Consider the following 26,914-nt stretch of genomic DNA (forward strand, 5'->3'; position numbering starts at 1 on the left):
GTTGTGGCCTCTCCCATTGCGGAGCACAGGCTCCGGACGCGCAGGCTCAGCGGCCATGGCCCACGGGTGCAACCGCTCCGCGGCATGTGGGATCTTCCCGGACCGGGGCACGAACCCGTGTCGCCTGCATCGGCAGGCGGACTCCCAACCACTGCGCCACCACGGAAGCCCGATAATTCTTTTTTAGTAGCCCCAAAATGTTTATTTTGTTGCTTTGTTACTATTTCCTCATCTATATAATTTTTAAGAAGACATTTTAGCAAAGGTTCTTTTAAAACTTCTAAGAAAGGCCCGTTTATAGAGGAATTAATTTTTGTAATCAGTTGTCATTTCACAAACCTGAAATAACAGTGAAAAAAAATCCAAGTTTGAACTGAAAGGCAAAATTATGGTAGAGGAAGTTTGTACATCACCTCAATTTCTGTTTCTTTCTTTGTACCAGTAACAGATGGAATATAATTATGCAGTCTCTTGATGTCTGATGTTTGATTACAATTTTCAGACTAAAGTATTGCTATTTGATTTGTTTTTCTACTCATAATTATTTGCATATGCTAAGAAAATCCCTTAGGGTTTTCAGATCTACTAGATCAAGTGACATATAGAGCAAAGACTTCTGCTTCTTTTTATCATCCATCAGACTCCCAGGGCCATCTTTGTTTGAGTTAGAACATAAGGATTGCTGTTTCTCTTCCTGGTTTTCATGTTAGTCTAGCATAATGGGGGGGGGGTGCTTATGTCCCCAGCTCTTGGTCACATTTGAAGCTTCATCTGAGTTGTCCATTCTGAAGTAATTAAACTAAACTTGGGACACTGAATTACTGCCACTCGTAGTTTTGCCCTAAAGAACTAAAATTTCCCACTTTGTGTTTCTGTGTCAATTGATTTTCATCCCCAAATTTCTTCTAAGACAGAAAGCACCATGCCTGGACTCTGTCTTTATAATTATCCGTCTCTGTATCTTGTCTAATGAAATTTTAGCTCTTAAATAATTGATTTCCGGGCTTCCCTGGTGGCGCAGTGGTTGAGAGTCCGCCTGCCGATGCAGAGGACGCGGGTTCGTGCCCCGGTCCGGGAAGATCCCACATGCCGCGGAGCGGCTGGGCCCGTGAGCTATGGCTGCTAAGCCTGCGCGTCCGGAGCCTGTGCTCCGCAACGGGAGAGGCCACAACAGTGAGAGGCCCGCGTACCGCAAAATAAATAAATAAAATAAATAATTGATTTCCTTATTAAACTTACTGTAAGCATAAAAATGATAATGCTTTACACCTAAATTGAGGCTGTTTCAATATTTATCTTCATGCATGAGTTTCTTTTCTCTTTCTATCACATCATCAACTTGTAAAGGATTTTAATTTTCATTCTTTTTCTGTTGCTCTTTACCATACTTAAGCAGTGTTTACATTGAGATTAAAATAATATATTTTTCCTTTATATATTAATGTATTTTGACTTCTTCTTTGCCCTTGAATGATCCCTTTTGAATATCTTCTAATGTAATAAGTCAAATAGATGGACCAATAGATGATTTGCACAAAAAGTTCATGTCAGTACTGCCACAGATAATCTTTCATGTTCCTGATTGTCTTGAAAATAATGCGTGTCTGATCCATCTGCTCTTCTTTCTCGTTCTGTAGATGGCCGTCTTAGTCTTTGCTAATTTACAGCATTCATTTTATTTTATCCTGTGTCCAGATCACTCTTCTCTGTGACTTGCGCATCCTGTGTTCACACACAACTAAAAATTACGAAGAGCAGACCTCAGTACCTAGATGACTCTCTTTTCTATTTTCTACAATTCTAAAGTAGGCCTACCTGGGTAGCTGACAAAGTCAGACTGAAGACATTTCTGAACGAAAAATCTCTAAAACCTAAATGAGTTAAAAACCCAAAAATCTCATGAAGAAAGTGTCTATTATAAACCATTTTCTGTAGCAAAATTTTGGATTTTTGTTTTTCTTTGAATTAAGGCTTAAATGATTTTCCCTAATTCCTCAGTGATATCTGCATCACTGGTGATCACAGGTAGGCATGCGATTAGTCAGTATCAACGTGGAGTAAATAAAGTTCCTTGATATCATTTACCACGGATATTAGCTACAAAACTGTAACTACACAGCCTATATTTTCTAAGCTGAGAATGAAATGGTTCTTGACAATTTTTCCTTAACATTATAATATTGAAAATGAAAAAAATCAGTCATAATAGAATTGCCATTTAGTAATATATATATATGACTATGTATGTATGTTTCAGGGAAACAAGTGTGGTATTTAACATCTATGTTAGAAAACTTTCCCTTGCTGTTTTCTTTAAGACTAATGTGGATGTGTGTATTTTTTCCTCTGTAGGACTTACATGCATCTGACAGCTAAACGTAGCCCTAAGTTTGGAAACATACTATCATTTTTCCTTCTTTGCTCTTTTTCATCTGTTTACCTCTCCCAGGAGTAAGAAGTCAAAGAAACTTTATGGGTCTAAAGAAAAAGGAAGGAATATATCGATATGTACATATTATGTTTTGTAGAAGGAAAAAAGAGCTGTTATAATGTAAATCATGAGAAGTGGCCGAGACAAGAGAAAAAGAGAAAAGTTCTGTGGCTTTTCTTTGAAATTCACATATCACAATATGTAGTATCTAAAGAATTGCTTTTTGTCATTTTTGCATGAAATATGGGCAGCTCATCACAGCATATTAATTGATGGTCTACCGTACCTGTTTCTAATCCACTATTTTTACTTAAGTTACTTGGGTTGCTGTTTATATTACTGCATTTTTATGCAACAGATGAGATGAAAAATTTTTTAAAGCATTGTCAAAACATAATTTTAGGATTATACTTTTTTTTGGGTGCTTAAATATGCTGTAAATTAAATCACGCATTAAAGTCAAGTAGCATGTTTTCACAGAAAAGAAAGAACTAATGTAAAAGCATTCTAAAAAAGAGTTTGGCTTGCCACACCTTTTCTCTAGCATGTAGTTGATATTAAGTTTTGTTGTGACAACACAGTGAATGTTTTTTTGTTTATTGTTCATGTAACTCCATTTAGAACAGTGGAGTCTAAAAATAAGATATTTTAAAATGTCTTTGAAATAATGTATATTTAATATTTTCTCTTTTCCTTATGCCCCTACAGAAATTCATGATGAAGGTAAGGCATTGGATCATCTGCTGTATATGTAATACTTTGTATGTTTTGTGTTTGGTTACTCATATTTAATTTTTGAATTCATGGCACTTTTCTTCACATTTTAAAGTTTTCAAAAATTAAATCAAAACTTTTAAACTTCAGTAAATACATCCCATGTTTACATTTATTGACATTTGACATCTTTGGGTCATATTGTGACATACTAAGTCTTACTTAACCAACGTTAGGAATTTCTCCCATTGAAACAGATTTTTTTTCTGTCGTTCTCCGTCTAGAATTTTCACTGTGGGAATTATATTGGCTGTTTTGTGTTTATGCACTGTTGCATGAATACAATAGCAAATTCATACACTGGAAAATTAGAAGAGGCTAAATTAGGAGAGGCACCAAGAAGCTCCTAGTGAACTACTTACTCCAGGAGATGTGAAAATAATTTGACTTCTTTTTATTCCTCAATCAAATTAGAAAAACCAAAAGGTTTTAAGAGAGACAAACTAAAAGAGAAGAGTAATATCCATGGTCATGTCATTGAAGGACACGTGTAGGGAAAAGAGAGGAACAGCAGAATGTCATTATTTGAGAGAAAAAGTAGAAATATGTTGTTTCATTTTTATATACCTGCTACATTTCTCATGTAACATTCATGAAATTTAATTTTTATCCTAAAAGCTGAGGAAAATTGTGTAGAGAAATTGTTTGTGTTCAGGTAATGAAGGCTTAATATATTCAAAAATTTCAGAAGATATAAACTCTGAAAAGTGTGAAATCAAAATTCTGGATGTAGATTTAAAAGGTTGCTTAGAAGAAAAGGAAGCAAAGGATTCATTTTCTGTGGAGTTACATTCATATTTGACAGAACTCTGAACCAGGAGCGTTGTGTTGACACATGGACCTATTCGTTAACATTAAGAATTTGACAGTTTGGATAGGGTGACAGAGCAGAACACTTACTTGAAGTCCCTATCAACAAGGACCCAAAACATTTGCCAAAATTTCAAATAATTCCAGCCATTATTTTCCAGTGGAAACTATTGTTATTACCTTGGGAAGTGAGGACATGAACTGCTCAATGAGGCAGATCACGAAACAAGGGATCTGGCTGGGAAAATGTTATCAACCGCAGAAAACAAGAATATGTTCCCTCTTTGCAAATATTAATAAATAATGAAGGGGACTTCCCTGGCGGTCCAGTGGTTAAGACTCTGCCGGGGGCACAGGGGGCACACGTTCGATCCCTGGTAGGGGAACTAAGATACTGCATGCCGCGCGACAAGGCTAAATAAATAAATAATGAAATTGGGTTTGATTTTTTAAAAATTAGCAGTTTTGCTTGCTAAATCTGCATTTACTGTACTCATTTCATCATCTCACTCCTATTCAAATCCTTTGTCTATGCCATTTCTGTGATTCCTTGGAGAACAGTAAATGGCTTAGTTCCTGAAGCATGTACCTCAAGCTCTTTCATGAGAGCTGATTCATATAAAAATCAATGCAAATAGAAAAATGATGTCCATTTGGCTGAAACCAGGTGGTGTACCTGATGTAATTTAATTAAGCTCTGACTTCTTTTAACCGCAAGGCCAGAAACCCAATGACTTATTTTCATACCTGCATTGGATCATCTGGAAAGGTTAGAATTTGACTAAGCGAGGGCCTATGCATTAAACTATAGTAATTTAAACCAATTACAAGGAAAAGGATGCTAAATTTTATGCAGCTTTTTCACTTTTCAGTCGTGACTTGCTTTGGTTTTCAGACCTGGACACACATCGTTAGAACCTCCTAGAACCAGCCAGATGCTTCCTTGTCGCAGGTGCTCATTTCTGCTGGTGGCACTGAGCAGTGATCAGTTAGTCCTGTCCTAGTCCTGGTCTGTTTCCTCTGGAGACCTTTGGTTAAGACACCCTCCCTCACAAGTTAGCCATCTAATGCCAAGTGGCTGTCTCGACAGTGGTCAGCTGGTTTGTCAAACATATTTATTTTGCACTGAAGCCAGATTTCTCATTAATTATTATAATCATCCTTTGAAGCTGTTATATGATTCACTACTGAAGATGGCAGGGCTGTTTGCATGGCTCCTGCTGCCGGGGACCCCAGGTGGACCAGATGCCAGGCCAGCAGTTCTGTGCTCCTCCTCTGTCTAGTGCTGTTCACATTTGCGTTGGAAAGTCACGTTCAGATGATGTGAAGGCTTACGCACAGAGATTTTTTTTTTTGTTTTTCTCCCTGAAACAACTCATTACCCGAGTATCACTCTTTGTATTTGAAGGTAAACTTAAAAGCTTCCCTGCTTAAATATCTGAGCACTATGAAAGAAGTTCTCCAAGGCAAATTCCTTTTCGTTGTTGTCTATCGTTTTAAACGTTGGTTGTGTAGCTTAGCATTACCTAAGCAGTAAACTCTTTTTAAGATTTCATCGTTTTTCTTCTGAAATGGCGTGTTATAATGATCAAGGGATATAGAAAAGTTCTCCTGTAGAGTCTGATTTATTTTTTATTTATTTATTTTTTTGCGGTACGCGGGCCTCTCACTGTTGTGGCCTCTCCCGTTGCGGAACACAGGCTCCGGACGTGCAGGCTCAGCAGCGATGGCTCACGGGCCCAGCCGCTCTGTGGCATGTGGGATCTTCCCGGACCGGGGCATAAACCCGTGTCCCTTGCATCGGCAGGCGGACTCTCAACCACTGAGCCACCAGGGAAGCTCTGATTTATTTAAAAAAAAAAAAAAAAAAAACTCTCGAATAATAAGGGCCTGGAATTATGAGAAATGTCCTACATTGATTAGCATAGCATTTTTGTACAGAAAAAATGATTAGTAAAACAGAAAACCTTATAATATTTATGTGTTATATAGTTAATAAATTAAATGGTTTTAAATAGCAATGACACTAAAGACGCATTAAGCAAATATGTGGTACGAACATATTTTATTAAACACAGAGGAGGAAAAACACCCCAAACAACAGAAACACATAGCTAGTAATGTTTATGCATGTTTAAACCTCTTGAGTTGATCTCAGTCATTACTATTCTGGTTTTATGTACTATGCTTTTCTGCTGTTGTATTTTAAGCTTGTAACAGTGGTACCTCAAAGGTAGCTACAATGATCCAATTTTCCCCTCCCCACAGAGGAGGATAACAGATTAATAAATGATACCTTATGACTGCATCTTATTCTGAATAAATGTAAATGTAGAAGTATTTCCATCAGAGCTTCTGCTTACAATATGGGTACCCTGATTGCACATTTTGGGCCAAGATGCTGCAAAGCTCAAGGCATAGGAATACCTAATAATACCAAATTGGTATTAAAATAATCTGTGGAAAAATTGAAGTGTGGTTTGTTTAGAATACATACAGCTTTGTTGCTTAGATTTTGTTTGAACGTACTCTGAACTTTTTTTATCCACTTACAGTTCACCAGTTCAACTTTTTTACACTATCGTTTAATATTAGCCCTGTCAGTCATCTCAGGGGTCCTGGGACCAAACCTACGCACAGAACTGAAAAAACTTTTTTAACTGATATTTTCAGAAAGTTCAATTTTACCCTTTATTAAATGATTCTTGGCTCTCTGACACCAGAAATATTTAGAGGGAGGAGTTTGGAAATGGTAGTTGTTACCTTGGGTTGGTGGTGTTTTTCCCTGAAAGAACAACAGCCCCTTAGCGTAAACCCCCTTCACCTATGGGAGGCTACAGCAGTCTAGCAGAAGCCAACTTCAGGATCTGCAGAGGGGCCATAGCGGGCTGTTCACAGCTCACCAACCATACCACAGGCCCAGCCAATCACAGGGGAGAGCTGGGGTGTGAGGGACAGACCGTTGCATTTTCAGAAACAGGTAGGGCCCAAGTCACACTCGGAAATGTATGTCAAGGACGTGTAAGTTCCAGGTAATACTTTTACTAAAAAGACCTGATAATCCGACATGTAGTTGGAGGTGGTAAGAAATGCAGAGAGAATTAGTTCTTAAACTTCTGTTTTCTTTGCTGTTCGTGTGCAAGTCTTTGGTAGGGAAACGCATGGGTTCAGTTTATAGTTGTTGAATGAATGAATAATTAGAGAAAACTCTCATTTTGAAGGCAGAGGAAAACAAGCTGTGAGCCTATTATGCCTAATACCCTTGACATCAGATAGTGTACCTCTCAGATACAGTATTTGAAGATACCCGATAAATATCTTTTGAATGAATAGAAAAAAGTGTTTCTTTTGTATAATGTTTACTGGAGAATCAGTAGGACTAAAGTATAGGTGACATGAATGTGAACACAAGGTTTGTTACGTAAAATTTAACTTTCTACTTTTTCTCTTAACTGGTGCAATGGAAAGCACCGCTTACTTTGCCTGTGTTTTAGAGTCCAAGGAACAGTGAACATGTTAACTTCAGAAAGCACCAAGGTATTTTTCTAAAGTGCGATTTTGAGGGGTGGGCTGGCCTTGAACTTGTTGGTCCATTAGCTTGATTGGTTCTATCTAGTTGGTCCTGGCTGGATTCCCAAAGGTTATGATGGTTATAGCACTGTGAGCTTGTAAGGTTCTGGTTTGGGTGGCCGGAGGAGAAATGGACCCCTTGTTCCAGAGTACTGAATTACTACTGCTTGTGATGTTATTAGCTAGCAGTGATGAACTTTTTCTCATGGAAATTGCCCTGGGGGATTACCCAGTCCACTTTGAGGCAGCATGCTGTAGAGTCTTGAAGGAATAACCCTGGAGGTGGCTAAGCCAGTGTAACCGGTACTTTAACAGGTGTAACCATCCTCTTAAAGTACCGGTAGTTCCCTACATCAGAGGAAGTCCATAAATATTTGTTCCCTTAAATTAAAGCAAGGACCAGGCCAAATTTACCAAGAAAATCGATATGATTGATTGACCAAATCAGAAAGCACAAATAAAGAACCAAGGTACGTCTTTGGATGCATCCCACAAACACAATTCTTTTGATAAATGTTTGTTGAATAAGTTATCCAGCCTGCCCAAGAGTGGAAATTATACATTTTATTTGTCCTGAATCAGAGCCAATCACAGTAGTATTATTTAAAATGACAAGTTAGAGGAAAAGGACTGCAGACCATGTGACAGAAATTATATTCACTTGTGTTAACAGTGCTCTCTTAATTAACAAAGTTAATTTAGTGTGGATTATTTGCATACTTTTACAGGAATTGTATTAAAACTAAATTCGTGACATAAATTAGCATTTGAGTAGTGAGGAAATCTGTACTGTTAAATCCATAATAGACAACTGTGTAAAATCTTTATATATAAGATCTTTGAAAGAAAATCCAGATACTAAAATATCTCCTCTTAACCAATTTGACCATTTATGTATATATGTACATATGAACACATGAAATGCACAGGCAAAGCTTTACAGAAAAAACAGCACTCTGGTTAAATCTAAAGCTTGTTCTTCATCTAAAAACACCTTGTTTTGGCTGGTATGACTGTCTAGTGTCATTAAAGTTCAGCTGGATCTTGTAGCGTTGGAACTTATATCTGGTAGGGAAAGGTAAGCTCCTACCAAACTAGTCCCAATCAGACAAGGTAAATAAGTTGTTCTTGGCCACAGTAAATCAAATATATTATAGAAAATAAAAGTACTCTCTAAACAGGGCCTCATTCTTAGGAGGAATATAGTTTTGCAGAGTAGATTTTTCCCTTTTTCACTCTGGAGGTGAAAAAGTAACTTTCCTTTTTTGTAAAGCAGTTTTTTCTCATAATTTTAGTACCTTTTAATACCTATTTTTAAATGGTTTGGAAGTCTTTTAAGCATAACATGTAAAGTTATTTTAAGAAATTATGTGGAACAATAGGAAGGGGATATATTTTTAGTAAAAAAGCTATAATAATAATGAATATTAAAGTACTTTCTCCTGTACTTCTTAGAGTATGTATAAGTCAGTAACATCACAGTCATCCTTAAAGACCTCTTTTTCCTACAGAAAAAAAGGGCAGCCTCCTTGGCATAATGTTCTGTACCTCCCGTGATGTCACCCTGATCTACTTTTATGACTCCTGTTTAGTTTCTCTGCGACCCAGCACTGCAATCCCATGGTTCCTTCCTCTTTCTTAATACCCTGGAGTTGTTTCCTATGACACCTTTACTCACCTGGATCGGGGAACCCATCTGGCTTCTCAAATTTAGCTCAGGTTGTAGCTTCATAGAAGAGGGAGCCCTTAACCTGAGTTTAAAGCAGTCGACGAGGTGGAAAAGACTACAGAGGGAAGGAGTATTGTGTTCTAAGACAGAGCAGTAAGAAAGGTCGGGGCAGGGAAAGTGTGTCTGTCTGGAGCACAAGGGATTTGGGGGCGAGGCTAGAAAGGGCTGAGACTAAAGTCCTCTATGTGTGTACTACTCACTGTTGTCCGCAAAACAGCAGCACCTCGGTCATCTGGAAAATTTTTGAAATGAAACATCTCTGTGTTTACTCCAGACCTACTGGATCGGAATCTTGGGGGTAGGCTCAGGGTTCTGTGTTTTAACAAGCTCTCCAGGTGATTTGTAAGCCTGCTAGAATTTGAGAAGCGTTCCGCTCTCTCGTATAAAGGAATTTGGACGCTTTTTCTGTAAACAGTTGGAAGATATGAAAGGTTTTAAAGCCTGAAGATGATTTGATGAATTTTGTGTTTTAAGAAGACTCATTCACTGAAGAAGTATTTATCTAGTCCTTACTATGTGCCAGGCATTTTGGAAGGAATCTGGTATACCACGATGCCCAAAGTACCATAGCCCCTGCTCGACGCGGACCACAGTGTAATGGGAAATACAGACAACAAATAACTGGGAATCAAAAATTACAAATTGTGGTATTTACTGAACTCGAGTTCATTCTTTAAGAACTAGATCAACTGCTAGCCCCCTCCCCCCACAGGAGAAGGTTTTCTTGGTAGCTTTGTCCCAATTTAAGCATTCTTTCCACAGCACTTTGCTCATCTGCAATAGCTCTTCTTTTATTTTTTCCCATTAAACTTTTCCATGAGAACAAGAGAGCATTTTTATGGACTTAGTTAAATTTACTCTTTTTTTCCTTGTCGACCCTTTCTCTGCTCTCTGCAGACCGCTCAAGGTGGTGGCCACCGAACGCTCCTCTATGGACATGCCATATTGCTGCGCCATTCCTACAGCGGCATGGTGAGTACACGTGTAGACTGCATCTCCCCTGTGGTCATGCTGATCCATTTGTGCATATGTGGTCAGGAAATATTTGGTAATCCCATTTCATTGATGGCTTTAACAAGCTTGGTTGTATGTATTTTTTAATATCTTTATATCCTGCTTAGTTTTCTCATTTATAAGATGACAGCTTAGAGGACCTTTAAGGTCCTTCAGTTCTATCATTATGTGACTTCTATTTTTCGTGTCTTACTTTTGAAAGACTAGGTTTAGGAGGAGAGAGGTGTTAAGAGTCAAGTAAGAAATAGTTCTCATTTCTGATTTTATTTCAAACCGTTTATTTATTAGAGAATTAAAGCATCCTTACTGAAAAATAGTATAAAAAACGGACTGCGAGTCCCACCTTCAACTCTCCACTAACTTCTTTTCCTTCTTAACTAGTTGTTCTCTTTGTTTTTCCATATCAGCTCCTCTTGCACCCAGTTATCCATTTATCCACTGGGTTCCTCTCAGGCACAATTTACTCATTCTCATTTATATATGCGTGTGTGTGTGTGTGTGTGTGTGTGTGTGTATAAAATATGTATAAAATAAAATATATAAATATTCCATTCTTTTAAAAGCTTTATTAAGTTATAAAAACACTACATATTCATTCTGTAAGATTTGGAAATTACAGAAGAAAAAAATCTTCATGATCACACCAATGAGAGAAAACTGTTGAGGACTTTTTAAAAATTTTCAATCTTTGCTGTCGTTAAAATTTTTTTTAATATAATTGAGATCTTGTTATATAACCAAATTTATATCCAGATTTTTTTTTTTACATATTATCACAGTATAAGTATTATCCATATTATTTAAATTTTTCATCAAGTTTATTTTAGTAACTACACAATAGTCCAATACCTGGAAGTATAAAATAATCATTTCTTTTAAGAAGGAGATAATTCCCAAAATGTGTAAACTGTTCCTGAGCAAAAGCTTAAACATAGCCTCAATATCAATACCAAAAAAAACAAAAAAAAATCATCAATCTTCATCATCATGAATATTGACATGAAAAATCTGGTTAATGGAATTGAAAATTATAGGAAGAGAAGTAGAAGAGAAGTATAGATGTGATTTTAATAATGACTTAATATCATTTATGTTAATATGCTACATCACATTAGTAGGTCAAATGAGAAAAACTGTGATCATCTTAACAGGTGCTGAAACAGGTTTTTAATAAAAATACCAATTCCTAATAAAAACGAAGCATTGATGATTATTTTCTCAATGATAAAGAAAATATTTATGTCAAATCAATGACCTCATACTTAATTGTCAAACACTGAATCCATTCTTGACAAAACTAAAAGAAAAAAACCTCCCAAGAATATGCTAGCATCTAACATTGTTCTGGAAATCTTGGCTGACCTAGTAAGGTATGAAATAAAATAAAGGAGAACGCTTTAAGTGGCTGGATAGAAGACAAATATATAAAAACAACCTTTTTGCATATAGCACTCACACATTAGAACTTCATGGAAGGAATTCCACTTTCAATAGCAATGAAAACACATAAAATAATACATATGAGAGTCAGTTTTCAGAAAAATACCCTTGATACATATAGATGGGTAAGCGCCTGAACTTGCTTGGTAGATCTGTGTTCAGGCTCACTTTCCTGTACGCTGTACAGCCTTGGATACCTTGCCAAACTTCTTGAAGCCTGTAATTGCTTAAATTTTATCCATTCAGTCAATACATATTATTTATCACCTCCTGTGTGCTAGATATAGTAGTAAATAAGACCAAGTCTTTACCCTTAACAGAATTTAATTAACATTTAGTGAAATAATTAGAGTGTGTGCCTCACAGTTGCTGTGAACGTTAGAAGAGGAGAGAATGTACGCTAACAGTTGCAGTGCCTGGTGCTGTAATATTGTTGAGAAATACTGCAGAAGACTTTAATAGAGATCACTAAGTTTTTACCTGGGAAATCAGTATTATAACACTGTTACTTTTTCTCAAATAAAGGCAGATATTTACTATGCTTAGATCTAAGGTCTGTAACCCTCAGGGGCCACCATGGGCTGCCTGTCTTGAGGTCAGACTCATACTCCTGACTAGCTAGGAAAATGTCTGGGGACCCTTGAAGCCTTGTTTCTATAACTTGGGAGGTCAGTGGTTTGCAGTCAAGAGACAGAGGCTCCAGGTCAGTTGATTTTTACATCCTCACGGCACCGAATTCCATGTAACGTGCCAGCACATCTGTCCCCAATCCGTGTTTCACCTGCCTCCTTATGCTCACAGACATTCCCTGAGCTGGGTGAACCCTGTTCCGTCATAGGGGTTTTCTAGGCTTCTCATTACTTGTTGCATGATTCTGGGACGTCTGTGCTTGCTCAGTCCCCAGCATTGTCCCTGAGTCCTGTTTGCAGGGCTCCTGTTCTTTCCGGCACGGCACTTGGTTGGTGTAGATGGCAGTGTATCTTGAGCTCATACCACATTCATCTTTGTGTTCTCATTCTTGCAACACTTAATGAGGATTTTGAGGTTGGGGTGGGGATAGAGGAGTTGCCCTGAAAAATTATCCTAAATTTTATGTCCAAGAATATGTAGTTAGGAAAACTTAAGAGGGAGAGAAAGAAATCAGGAGATGGTGGTGTTGGGAGAGTTCCATTCCTCCTAGGGAAACACACATTGGTATACACGTGACAAACCCTCACTGCAGTGAAGCGACAGGCTACACACACACACCATTTGAAATTCAATTCTGGATAAATTTCAGAGAGTTAAAATTTTAAAAATGAAAACAAAACTAGAAGCTAGAAGTGAATAGTGTTCAAATTTCTGCTTGGGAGAAAGATTTCCAACTGACAGATCAGGTTGTCCTTTTGCTTATGATTGTGAATATCAGATGAAGTGAGAGATGTACAGACATATCCCCAATTACTTGTCTTCTTTTACCGACAGGACATATTTCTGCAGTCTTTCTGTGAGGGGGAAGAAAACCACATTTCCTCTACAGCATTGTTCAGCAATGTTACACATTAGGCTGTGTAAGTGCTCAGAATTAGACTTGGAATGGACAATAAATGTTTAGTGACAGCTACTGATTCTGTGTCTTTTAGTATCTGTGCTGCCTGTCCACCTCTCGGTCTTCAACTGATAAACTGGCCTTTGATGTTGGCTTGCAAGAGGACACAACAGGTGAGCACCTTGGTCCGTGATGAAGCTGCGCTCAGATCATGGCAGGGATTGGATTGGGAGACGTATTGAGACACGATGGAAGATAAACTGGTTGAATATTCTGGAAGATAAACTGGTTGAATATTCTTAGGGACGAATTCAGGAAAAAAATAAATGACTAACTAGGCAAGGTTTTAATAGAAGGAGGAAATATACATTGTTTCTACTGGTGGGTCATCCCCACATAATTAGCTTGATGTGCAAACTAGACTTCAAACCTTATTCTTTTGTTGGAGTTGGGTAGGAAAACAGTACTTATGCTCTGCTGATAGTTAACCATATTACTGTGTTCTGATTAGTTTGTAAAGTATTATTAATGCATATCTTTTCTACCTTTCAGCTTGCATCTTAAAATATTTTTAAGTGTACACATGTAACATTGTCAATGTCAACATTCAAACAAAAAAGTAGCAAATGAAAGCCTCCTTCATTCCCCTGTCCACAGGTCATCATATGCGCCATATCTATGTATTTACATATTTTTGAAACAAAAAACATATTAACACATTTATACTTTTGGAGACTCCAGATAGGAAAGTATAGGCTTTATTTGTGTTTTTATTCTCAATGCTTTGAGAACTTTACACTTTATACACCTCTGTACAATTTGATGGCTTTATCTTTTACAATGAGCATCCCCGATTTTGGAATTAAAAATAAATAAGAGACCAACTAGAAAAAAGAATGGAAGGAAATAGAAATTAAAAATAAATAAAAGACCAACTAGAAAAAAGAATGGAAGGAAATAGACTGACTCATTAAGTTGTTGCTTTTATGGGTGGGATCAAGTTCACACATGCCCTCCTTTTTAAAATACTTTCCCATACTCTAAAATTTTCACTCATAACAAATGGATAAAAATAAATTTCTGTTTACCAACCTAATTAACTTTTTAATGGACCAACACATCACCTCGTACAAGAAATTCCAAGAATCCCAGACACCAAAAAGATAAATGTGTTCTTCTCATGTTTATTTCATTTTCTATAGGCTCCATCATTCCTCTGTATTTTGGCTAGTAGTTTTAGTTTTCTCATTGTAATTAATTTACTTCAGCACATAGTTGCATGAAAAAAAATCTTCAGTCCTCTCTCTCAAGAGGAGTAAAAGACATGCACGATCTATAACTTGTTTTCATACATTGAGATGATTATATAATAGTGAAACCCACCAAACTAGGCAGTCTTTCACCCTACACCCATATGCTGCTCTCTTTTCCCCATTGGTCTCTACTTCTTCTGAATTACTGAACTATTTACTATATTTATCATTTGTTGTGTGCCTGCCTTGATCAGAATGAAACTCACAAGGCAGATAACTTTTTCTTCCTTATTTGTTGAGGTATCGCCAGCTACTAAAGCAATGATTGACAAATAGTGTGTGCTTTATCAATATTAGAGTGAATGAATGAAAAACTCCCTACAACTCTAAAAATGTGAGTTGAGTGGATGAAGATAAGGAATTCTGCAACATGACGTTCAAGTAAGAATATGGTTTGTGTAAGAAAAGCAGCTCAGGACATAGATTACATATTGCCTGTTAAATATGCTTAAGAAGTGTTATTTGCTGACTCATTTACTCATTTATGCAAAATGAATTGTTATTGAATGCCTACAGAATGCTAGGAGGAGCTGGGGAAACCCCAGTAAACGAAACATACAAATGCCCTGCTATCATGGAGTTTACATTTTGGCATTGGGCAATTAGTAAAGAAGCAAAAAAAAAAAAAGCTTTATGGAGAAATAATAAAGCTGGGCACAGAGAATGATAATTGTTAGATGACAGATATCACTAAAACGATTCCCATTTTGCAGTAGAACTTAAAGGTTTCAAAAGGAACTGTGAACAGATTGAAAAGTTGTGTGCTTATGTTTATATCCTAGGTGATGAGACTGAAGTATGGTTATATGGTTCATGAGGCGTATGCTTGACTTGTCCTACAAGAAATTATTTGATTTTATGTATACCCAGATATTTTCATAATGTATCCCAGAAAATTCTGTAGGATTCTCTACTATTTTACTCCTAGATTAATAGAAACTACCACATTTTAAAATAACACAATATTGTAAAATAAGGCACAGGATAGTAAAACTTAGGGGACAATATTTTGTACCTATTTTGCATCAGCATCCCCCCAAAAGTAGAGGTTTTTTAAATTGTTATAATGCAACTGTCATGTCACAAAAACCCAAATCCTTTTGAAAATCAAGTGGCAAACTAGATGTTAATAGGAGAGAGCAGTGTGAGCAGTGTAACAACATGTGACTGTGTAAGGAGCGAAGTTGGATCAGCGTGGCTGGTGAAATTGGCCTTGTCTTAGCATAAATAAACATCCTTTTAAAGCAATTCTTAGTGGGGGAAAGAGACACCAAACTTCCCCTAATGTCACAGCCCGTTTCTATGAGAATAGTCTTTTCATGTCAGTATGTCTTCCTCCCTCCCTCTCTCCCTCTTTCCTTCTTCCCCTTTTTTTCTAATTTTTATTGGGGTATAGTTGATTCACAATGTTCTGTTAGTTTCTGCTGTACAGCAAAGTGAATCAGTTATACATATACCCACTATTTTTTTAGATTCTAAGCTAATTTGGCCTAATTCTTTTTGATTTTCATGGTCTAAGAGATGAATTTGCGTTCTATTTCAAATTTCTGACGTTTGTGTGAACAGGACAGTTTCATTTTAAGAAGACTGATTTTGAGGACTTCATTTCCCTCTTGTATGTTGGAGTCACTGGCAAAGAATATCGAGTTTGAAACTGAGGCATTTCTCTGTGTTTCACATTTCAATCATTGTGCAGGTGAAGCTTGTTGGTGGACCATCCATCCTGCCTCCAAGCAGCGCTCAGAAGGAGAAAAAGTACGGGTTGGAGATGACCTCATCTTAGTTAGTGTGTCCTCCGAAAGGTACTTGGTAAGTGTGCAAAGGCGGATCATGTAGTTGGTGATATGATAAGTGACAGGTCAATAGAATGATCTTTTTAAAGCTGAAATTGCCAATTATCTGGGAAAATGGCTTGGAAGCAAGCCTGTATCTCTGTTTGATGAATTATACATAACTCCCTAAGTAGAAGAACAATGTGACGGGTGTGGCAGCGTGGCTTTACCGGGATTGTTTAGACAGGCTTCCCTCGCGCCCTTGGTATGTAAGTTCGTGACATCGATAGTGCCTGTTCTTGGATTATTTTATTAACAGCATGTAAATGCAGTCCAATCAGGAATTTGAAATTCCATGGACTTTATTTTGCGCCCAATAGAAGGCTATATGAATGAGGCTGTGATTACCTATTTTGGTATTTATGAAAGCAGATTATTATGTGAGGAACACTTGTCATGCTAAGAAAGGAGAAATAAAATAAAAAAATGGTTTAATTCCCTCACTGACATTGCATTGTTTCAAAGAGAAAGGGCTAGAAATGGGAGATTGAAGAAAGAAGTTTATGCTTAATCATCGAAGGTATTTTTTACTTTTGTGGTGAGGCCAATATCTAACTTCTGTAGTAAATTATATTTTTGCTAAAGAATAATCATATGCAGAATTTCGCAGAATATTGAAATCAGTGGAAGTGTGAAGGGTGTCAGTGAAAGTATTCTTTCTATTTTAAGGTTGAGAAAGCAAAGAAATATAAAATATGGTATTATAAACTTTACATGAATATCCACGTTAAAAAATCCCAGACATCATAGTGGATGATGATTGAAACAAAAGTCAGAACTAGAGCATCATTGCAGTTAAGCTCATGCTAGTTTATAGAAAGTGTATTCCTACTGCCTTAAATCAACATATTGTGTGTAGTTGTTTTAGAATTAAGTAAGTCGTTGGTACCCTTGGGCTCTGTGAACGTGGAAATAAGGTGGGTCTGGGGGTGCTTCGAGTCCGTTTTTGCTTACCAACACAGTTCCAATTTTGAAACATTTCTAGGAAGAAGGGTGTGGTTTTACTTGCTTTGAGGGAAGAGGTAATGATGAAGACAGGAAAGTGGTGAAACAGGGCCTTGTGTAACTGACAGGAACTATTAAATTAAATGGAACATCTAATGGTGCAGAGCTAAAGGGAGGCTTGGAGCATCTCTCCCCTCTTGTCTCTTAAGCATTGTAGGTGGAATCAGGCACCACGCACATTTCTAGGACAATCCAAGGTGTCTCTCATCAAATAAGCATTTATTGAGCCCTTGCTGTGTGCCTGTGCTGTATATGTGAAGGTGATGTATTTTGATCGGGAGATAAACATTTCGAGTTGTAGTTTTACTTGGAAACCAATAGCAGTAATAAAAATAATTCATGCATGCTTCTTAGTATATAAATTCTACACATATCTTATTTTGATTTGGACAGAAGTATGCATGTTTTTGCTGTATCACTTGTTCTTTCCACTACACAGCAGAGTTTATTTGACAGGATGGTATCATTATGCACAGAAGAAGGAGAAAATTCAGAATCTCACTGAGGCCAGAGCTTATAGCATCAATTCTACCAGCAAATTCCTGAGTCACTTAATTCCCTGAATTCTGGCTTCCGCACTTGCAAAATGGTGCTGATTCTCCCTAGCACCACAGTTACCGTGATGAAGCAATGAGATGATGGATTTTAAAGATGCTTTGAATTAAAGAACACTGTACAAACATTGGCAGTAATTGTAATGCCTGAGGTGCCCCTTCTGTTACTTAGGGAAATAAGTAAACCTCATGATTAATTACATTCACAGATAATTTTCAAGCTACATTTTTTTTTTTTTTTTTTTTTGCGATACATGGGCCTCTCACTGTTGTGGCCTCTCCCGTTGCAGAGCACAGGCTCCGGATGTGCAGGCTCAGCGGCCATGGCTCACGGGCCCAGCCGCTCTGCGGCATGTGGGATCTTCCCAGACCGGAGCACGAACCCGCGTCCCCTGCATCGGCAGGCGGACTCTCAACCACTGCGCCACCAGGGAAGCCCTCAAGCTACATTTTAGCCAACTTATTTAAGTTCCTTTTCTGATACCCTTTTATATAGAGCTCCAGATAGTAAGCCAACCAGATTGTTAAAATTTCACTTTTATTTGATGATGAAGTCAGTGAGTTTAGTGATCATCTGTATAGACCTAGCATATAGTAGAAACCACAGGAATGACCAAGGACAGATTACACATGGCTTCCAGCCTCAAAAAAAATAGTGGAAAAAACAAACCAAACCCATGGAACTGCAGGAGAGTATCGTGAGACAGTAACTAAGTGTTAGGGTTTAGGTTAGAGATGCTGAAGGATGTTTCTGTGGGTGTAGGGATAGTTAATTATTACCTCACATTTCCACTGTGAGTCATTAGTAGTGAGAATACAGAGTATTATGTTCACGGATTCAAGGACCTACATGGTACTTAGTGAGAAGGATCTGGAGGAAGTGAGAGGGCAAAAAGCGAGGCAGTAAAAGACATTGGACTAAACAGCGGCAGCTGGAATAATCCTCGTACTGAAGCTGAATAACTGAAAATTGGGCATATATATATATATATATATAGTTTATTGGTACGGAGCCTGCTAAGCATGAGCCTGGGCCAATCATATAACCTCTTCAAACCCTCAGTTTCTTCATCTGCAGTATGGGGGTAATAGCCTAGTTCACAGGGATATTAAGAGGATTGAATGCTTAATCCAGACAACACTCTTAGCTCTATGAATGGCACATATAAAAATTGCTTAGTGAATTGTTATCACAATTTACCCAGGAGATTTGTGCCTCTTAAGAACTGTAGATATTTAACCAGAAGAGGAGAAAGTTGGGAAGTGAGAAGTGAAGAGACCGTTACAGTTGATTTTAAATAAAGGGCTATCATGTGAAAGCCAGATTCATATTCTGAGAAGATGCTGACATGGTTAAAAATGAGTAAGAAATACGGCTGAAAACACATCCGTTAAAACTAACTACTAAAAGTAAACACGTCCTGTCATTGACTTTGTAACTTTTCATTTGTTAGTGTCTGTTGGCCTTTGATCTAATATCTCTTCAGGAACAGTGATGGTTAAGCTACGTTTGAACTATCTAATTGTGCATTTGCTGCTCTAATCAAGCTTACAACTATTGGGATGCTAAATTGATTAAAACGGATTGAAGGATTGATTTTCACTCTGTCCTCTGCGGAGGTGTCCTGTGGACTGTGCTGGGCTCCCGGAGCCCAGGCCCCACCTAGGATGCTCTGCCCTTTTCTGCTTTATGTGATGAACCTTGTACATGATTTCTCAGGAATAAAGGGTTTTATCTCCAGAAAAGGTTGTAAGCCACTCATCCAAATAATGTCTTTTCTAATCTTGCTGTTTCATATTCTAATATGAAATGATAGTCTAATCCTCTTTTCAGGAATATCTAAGAGGAAGAAAAATTCCTTTGACCCATTGGAACGACTTATTTTTTTCTTTTAAAGGAGGCTTTATCAAAGCAGCTTAAATATAAGAGATACAATTTAAAAGAGAGGAAATTTGGTCAAATAGATATTACTGTGAATCTCTTTCAGACTAAACAAAATAAGGTAAAGCACGCAAAATAATTTTTACTTGTGTTAGAAAGATATAAAAATCACCATGGTATGCACAAGAGTTTTCAACACGTGGATTGGATTTCTCTCATTTGAAACATTGATTTTTGAATAATTTTCTCTGTCACCTATAGAAATGGACAGATTTTTAAAAAAATTTTTATTGGAGTATAGTTAATTTACAATGTTGTGTTAGTTTCAGGTGTATACCATAGTGAATCAGTTATACATATACATATATCCACTCTTTTTTAGATTCTTTTCCCATATAGGTTATTACAGAGTATTGAGTAGAGGTCCCTGTGCTATACAGTAGCAGACAGATTTTTAAAATCCATGAAAATATTACCAAACAACTGTCTAAAAGTAAATTAGGAAAAGCAAAACCCCACAATCTAAAAAGTGATGAAAAATGCTTAAAAGAAAGCTATTCTAGGGCTCAGAAAAATTTACTTCTCTCATACCCACCTCTGAATTTCCAATAAATGCTAGGTGTTCTGATTGCATAGTAAGTTACCGAACTCCCTCAAGTTGCTTAAAAATACTGATAGCTAAAAAGACAGTGATCATAAATATTTTCAAGCTCTTCATCGTATCAACCAATTTATTTATTTATTTAAACATCTTTATTGGAGTATAATTGCTTTACAATGGTGTGTTAGTTTCTGCTTTATAACAAAGTGAATCAGCTATACATATACATATGTTCCCATATCTCTTCCCTCTTAAGTCTCCCTCCCTCCCAGCCTCCCTATCCCACCCCTCTAGGTGGTCACAAACCACCTAGCTGATCTCCCTGTGCTATGCGGCTGCTTCCCACTAGCTATCTGTTTTACGTTTGGTAGTGTACATATGTCCATGCCACTCTCTCACTTTGTCACAACTTACCCTTCCCCCTCCCCATATCCTCAAGTCCATGCTCTATAGTAGGTCTGTGTCTTTATTCCCGTCTTACCCCTAGGTTCTTCATGACCTTTTTCTTTTCTTTTTTTTTTTCTCTTAGATTCCATCCAATTTATTTTTTATTTATTTACCTTGAGCCTTTTTTTTTTCTCTCTGTGGCTCAGGTGATGGAATCATAGACTGTTCCATTTGGAAAGAACATCTTGTCCCTCATTTCTTTCTCAGAATAAAAAAGTGAAGTCTGAGGGGTGATGTATCTTGTTTACTTGTGTTCCCTGTCACTGGAGGATCATTTTTCTCGTGTGTTGCATCACCAGGGCCAAGTGCCTGACACTTAATATAAGAGAAATAAATGAGTGAATAGATGCATCAGATAAGGGTTGAATTCGGATATTCTTAGAAATTCTTGTGCCTTGGACCTTTCGGACAGTCGGAGAAAGCTTACTGACTCTGTTTCATTATCTTTTAAAATGTATAAAATATATACACTGGATTACAAAGGAAACTAAAAGTATCAAAGTGGAGTCCAGGTTGAGAACTCCTGGGAGGTGATTTATAATAATATCTTTTCTATTCCTGAGATTTCGTACTTCTATCATATAAAACCTTGTTACTCAAAATATGCTTCTTGGACCAGTGGCCTTGGTTGGCCCCCCTTCACACCTCCTGAATTCAAATTTGCCTTTTTTTGACAAGATCCTCAGATGATTTGTGTGTCCATGAGAACTTGAGAGTCACTAACATGAGAATCAAGGTGATAGGAGAGAGCAGATCACTCCCCAAAGTGCCTGCAGTGCTCCTGGTGGGTGTGTAAATTTTAGAGCAGTTACATATTTCAGCCTAAGGCCAGCTTTGCTTTCAACCTCTGACAACATCTGTTTGGGCTTTAAGGATAACCCATCTTAGTTAGTGTCAGTAACTGAAATTGTTACTGCATTCTGAATATTTACCATCACAAGCCTGTGTGGTTCTTACTCAGATTTCCCTTTGTTGCTTAAGTGGCAAAATTAAATAGAAGCGTCCAAAATAGTTATGCCTAGAGAATATTTTCCTGAGAAGAGTGGACATGATTTAGATAACTTTAAATGATGTAATATGATCTTAAGGACTTTTTTTTTTTACTTTCTCCAACAGACTGAAATTTTCCTTTTTTTATGGTTATATTTATTGTGTACCTTTAGGCTTAGATATGATTTGAAGATTGCATTTTCGTCCTCCCCGCCTTCCCATTGTTTTTTCACTGCAGTAGCTCCTTATTGCTTATAAGGTCCTTGATCTGACACCTGCTTTGTCTGCAGGCCTATCTTTCACTCTCTTTCTAAGTATATGCTGTAAGCCCCAAAGATGAAACTCTCTGCTGTGCTGTATGTTCCCGTATCTCTGCCCCTTTGGGTACCATTTCCCTTATTAGAGCCTACAGCACCAAAAAAGCCCAGGTCACTTACAATTACAAGGTTTCTGGTGTATTAAGAATGAAAATCTCCAAAGTACTTTATAAAAGTTTTGGTATTTTTAAAAAAAATCTACACTTAGCGCATTAACATTATTAATACACATATGCAAATTCAGTGTATGTACAAACTTTTGGAGACAGCATCTCTAAATATATAAATGTGACGCTCAGGCCAAATGATCCTACTGGCTCTTCAAATGCCTCGTCCCACGTGGAACCCTGTCTCTCCTGTGGAAATAGCACCTGTCCTGAAGCCCAGGACAATGAACTGTGTTCCAGTTAGGCTGGTCCAAGTGTTCTTTTCTCTCAATTCCTGTAACACTTTGATTACAATTCAGCTAATATTTTCAAAACACTGACTCACAGCATTTTGTGGATATATTTTACTTACCTTTCTAGCTTACGAGCACCCTCATGGTGGGGAATGTGTTCTATTAATGTTTAGCACAATGCTTTATACGTAGTATATTCAATGAACAAGGATGAATGAACAAATCTATTTATCGTAATATGGCATGAGCTTTCACTTGAATTCAAAAGTAAAAATACAAGCATTGGTATTTTGAATCGTCTTCTGATGGTTTGATAAAATCCATATGGTTTTACAGGTTTCTTTTTTTTTTTTTTGGTGTGTTTGTGCTGTTATTTTGGCTCAGGTCATTGAAATAGGAACATTTAAGGAATAACTTAAAATATTTTTTTAAAGTTTATCCTACTTTAATTTTAAAGGTTTGGTTCACTTCTGCACATACTTCTTTATTGAGTAACCTTGCTAGATGCTAGGGATACAGTTGTGAGCCTGTGTCAGCTTACAAGAGGGAGAATAAAAAATACACTAAATGATCCCATTGTGATAAGGGCTATGAAGAAAAATATATTTTTCTTGTTTGTGGAAGCAGATGGCATATGATTTATTTGTAAATAGTTAAAGAGTTTTAATATATTAGGGAAGAAATTAATTCAATAAAGACATCTTAGCCAGATTTTTGCATAAGAATGACAAGTCCAGGTAGAAAGGAGGTCGTAAAAAAGACAGACAGCTGGTTGAGATGGGAGAGGGGTAAGCAGGTTATTGCTAAACCTGAAGCATCCACTTTTAATCTTATCGATTGGAAAGTTGCTGATAAGATAATTACATATATGTCAAATGTCACAAATGTCTTGGGTTTTGTTTGTAAGAGAAAGAAAACGAAATGCCTCCCTATGCTGGTGACATGAGATTGGTATATTTAGGCAGAAGAGACCTTTGGATGTTGAAAGGCTTGTGGCATATACCAGTGTGCTTCTGCATGCCGTGACTGCTGTTTGTCTAACTAGGAAGGTCAGATATCTGGGAAAGTTCTAGTGCAATTGAAGTCTTTAAAAGCTTAGGCTGGGGCTTCCCTGGTGGCGCAGTGGTTGAGAGTCCGCCTGCCAATGCAGGGGACGCGGATTCATGCCCCGGTCCGGGAGGATCCCGCATGGCGTGGAGCAGCTGGGCCCGTGAGCCATGGCCGCTGAGCCTGCACGTCCAGAGCCCGTGCTCCGCAATGGGAGAGGCCACAGCAGTGAGAGGCCCGCGTACCGCAAAAAAAAAAAAAAAAAAAAAGCTTAGGCCGTCATCAGCGTTGGAAAGTGTTGCAGGAACATTCTAGGAATATTGGTGATGTTTACTCAGATGACTGCAAGAAAAAAGGTGGTTGTTCTTTGCATGTTTGAAATTCTAGCAGCAGCCAGGTAATGGTTAGTGAAATAAGCAAGTCATTTGTCTGTACTCATAATTTTGTTTTTCTTTACTTATCATTTCAGAACTCATCAATGATGGCTCTCAAAGGTGTGAAATATGATGTTCTTTTAATACATTTGACTTAAGAAGGAACATCTGAGATTTGTAATGTCTGAATTTTGAAGGACATGTATTGTCTTGGTTTTTGATACCTATTAGGGAATACTGCCATCTAATAGCTATTACATCAGATTGTAGATAAAAGTTCCTAAAGGACCCCATGAAACTAACACATTAGTCCAGTAGGTTTAACCTACTTCATTGTCAACACACTGTCACAGTGTGATAGGTAAAAACTTAATTATAATTTTAATGATAAGGGCCTACTATCTGTACAAATTTGCCCATCAATAAGCCTTTAAAACGAAATAGTCTGTTTTCACAAATAAATCTATTTTATTTGTGTTTTCGGATTAGTGGCTTAAGTTGTAACTCTTAGAAGGAAGCTGAAAAATACCTAAAGTCAAATATAAACTCCAATTTTTTTCCTACTAGTCTCTTCATTTTTGAGTGACGGGATTGCAATGGAGGCTCTCTGTGGACAGTCCCACGTTGGCAGCATTCAGTTTGAGTTGCCAGAAGCACTTCTGTGTTGAGACTTACCCAGAGCCTGTAGTGATGGCCTTCTTTTGCTTCTAATGCAGCACTTGTCTTATGGCAACGGCAGCCTGCACGTGGACGCCGCTTTCCAGCAGACCCTCTGGAGCGTGGCCCCAATCAGCTCAGGAAGTGAAGCAGCCCAAGGTGAGAACTCCACTTCCATTAGGGGGCTGGTCCCCCATGCAGAGTTGGCAGTCATCTTTGGGATTGTGATAATGAGTAAATTCATTAGAGCTGTTGGTGTCAAAATATTCTGTAATGCAGATACATAACATTTAAGAAACTCATTTGAATTGCTATTTAAAAGTGAAGTTTGTGTGAAGGTTTATCTCCTCTTATTTTTATGCTGCCGTCAGCTTTAGTTTATTTTTGTGTGTGTTTTACATGCTAGCTTTCTAGGGGTGATTTTCTCCAGTGTTTTGGCCTCAGGGTATTGCTTAGGCAGGCTACTGTCAAGATTTCTCATCTTCCAGGGTGTGTGACTTAGAACTGGATCACAGCAGTGCTTGTATATCAGGGCTTTCCCAGGAAATATCTGTGTGTTCTGGTTGTTCTCACTTATGTAAGTTCAAATCTGAGCCTATCCAGGCTTGCATGTTTAGTGGAGGGTTTTATGAGGCTGAGGTCATGTATAATCGTGGGAACATCACTAACTGTGGGACTTGGGAACCCAGGGCTCAGAGGTGGCAGGCAGGTGGCACCATCCGTCTCTGTGATTTTGGCCAGGTACTTAAGCCTTGCTGGACTCCTGTGTCTCTGTCTAGGAACATAGGAGATTGGAGCCAATGATCTGTTCAGCTGTCAACATCTGATGATGACAGTTCAAATGTGACTGCGTTTCAATCCTTCTAGGATATCTGATTGGTGGTGACGTCCTCAGGTTGCTTCATGGACACATGGATGAATGCCTCACGGTCCCTTCAGGAGAACACGGTGAAGAGCAGCGAAGGTTGGTACCTGAGCCCAGCGCCTTGAGCCTTGCATTTTCTTGTTTTGATATAAGTTTTGTAAATTAAGGATTTGTCTGTTCAGGCCATTAGCATAAGAGAAAGTGGGCCACTGTCATTCATCTGTCCACTGAAGTGATCCATTGCTGGCCTCCTCTGTAGTTTTTTTCTCATGTATGGTTTTGACTACCTATGAATAGAGTTGCAGAAAATTCTTGTATAATTAAAACATGGTGAGAAGCAGTGAATACAATAAACTGAGTGGGAGGAATGAACACATTCACTTACTTAAACCTTTGTGAAATGTTCGTTCGTTTTGATGAATCCTCTTTCTGGAATGTTTAGTCTCCAGTTCAGTTTCAGACTTCTCAGATTGCCCAGAGGTTTAGGACCTTTTCCTGTTACCTCCCATTTACTGAGATAGATAATAAAATGGAGCACTTTCCCTAATATTTTATGTGATTTTAATCTCTCTTATGTTAATATTATTTGGCATTGGGCCAAGATGGCAGTAGCCTGGATCATGGGGAAAAGTGCACAAATAATCCAAAACCATAAAAATATTGAGGGTGATTTGAATGTTCCATTTTGCCTCACCAATTAATGGATGAATATGGTAAGTGCAATGCATAAATAAGCAATTATTGGGACAGAAGGCATGACCCGGGTGATTTATTACGTGGCTTTAAGTCTTTTAGTGGAGGTTTCTCGTCATATTAGCGTATCACTTAGATAACTATTCTTGATAAATATTTATTTTTGTAGTTTAAAGAAAGATACAGAGAACATTTAGAAAGTTAGTACTTCTTTAATTAGCTGTTTAACCTTGGGAAGAGTCACTCTGACACCTGGGTACTAGTCTTACCTCTCCCCAGGTAGACCTAGCTTATGGTGAAGCATGAAATGCAGAGCCTCAAAAAATGCCCTAAACGAAAAGTGCTGCTTTTAGTAGGTTAGGAAGAAGATGTTAATGGTGTGTTGATAGGGTTTATAGAAAAGATGAGACGGAATTCAAAAGACGGTTTATCTGAGGAATTAATTCCAAACAGAAGACTCAGAGGGATGCAGTGCATACTGGGAATTGCAGTTATTCCCGACTGATGAGGGGCAGGGTGGAGGAAGCATGGAAACTAGACATGGAAACTTGGTCAGCTTTTTTTTTTTTCATCTTTATTGGAGTATAATTGCTTTACAATGGTATGTTAGTTTCTGCTTTATAACAAAGTGAATGAGTTAT

At 37.7% G+C, this 26,914-nt stretch overlaps 1 protein-coding gene across 2 annotated transcripts in view; it reads left to right on the forward strand.

The window, feature by feature from the left end:
* RYR2 (ryanodine receptor 2) overlaps nt 1–26,914 on the forward strand; it is a gene marked incomplete at its 5' end in the record, with an annotated part of 721,806 nt that overhangs the window by 286,438 nt on the left and 408,454 nt on the right. For both annotated transcript variants that reach the window (XM_082674159.1, XM_082674158.1), the window contains 6 exons: nt 3,140–3,154; nt 10,212–10,286; nt 13,391–13,469; nt 16,306–16,418; nt 24,775–24,874; nt 25,583–25,679. In XM_082674159.1, the coding sequence (XP_082530285.1) occupies nt 3,140–3,154; nt 10,212–10,286; nt 13,391–13,469; nt 16,306–16,418; nt 24,775–24,874; nt 25,583–25,679 (479 nt within the window). The remainder of the gene's footprint in view (nt 1–3,139; nt 3,155–10,211; nt 10,287–13,390; nt 13,470–16,305; nt 16,419–24,774; nt 24,875–25,582; nt 25,680–26,914) is intronic.

The sequence above is a fragment of the Grampus griseus genome (genome assembly GCF_964374135.1).
Source record: "Grampus griseus genome assembly, chromosome: 16".
In the NCBI taxonomy this organism is placed as follows: domain Eukaryota; kingdom Metazoa; phylum Chordata; class Mammalia; order Artiodactyla; family Delphinidae; genus Grampus; species Grampus griseus.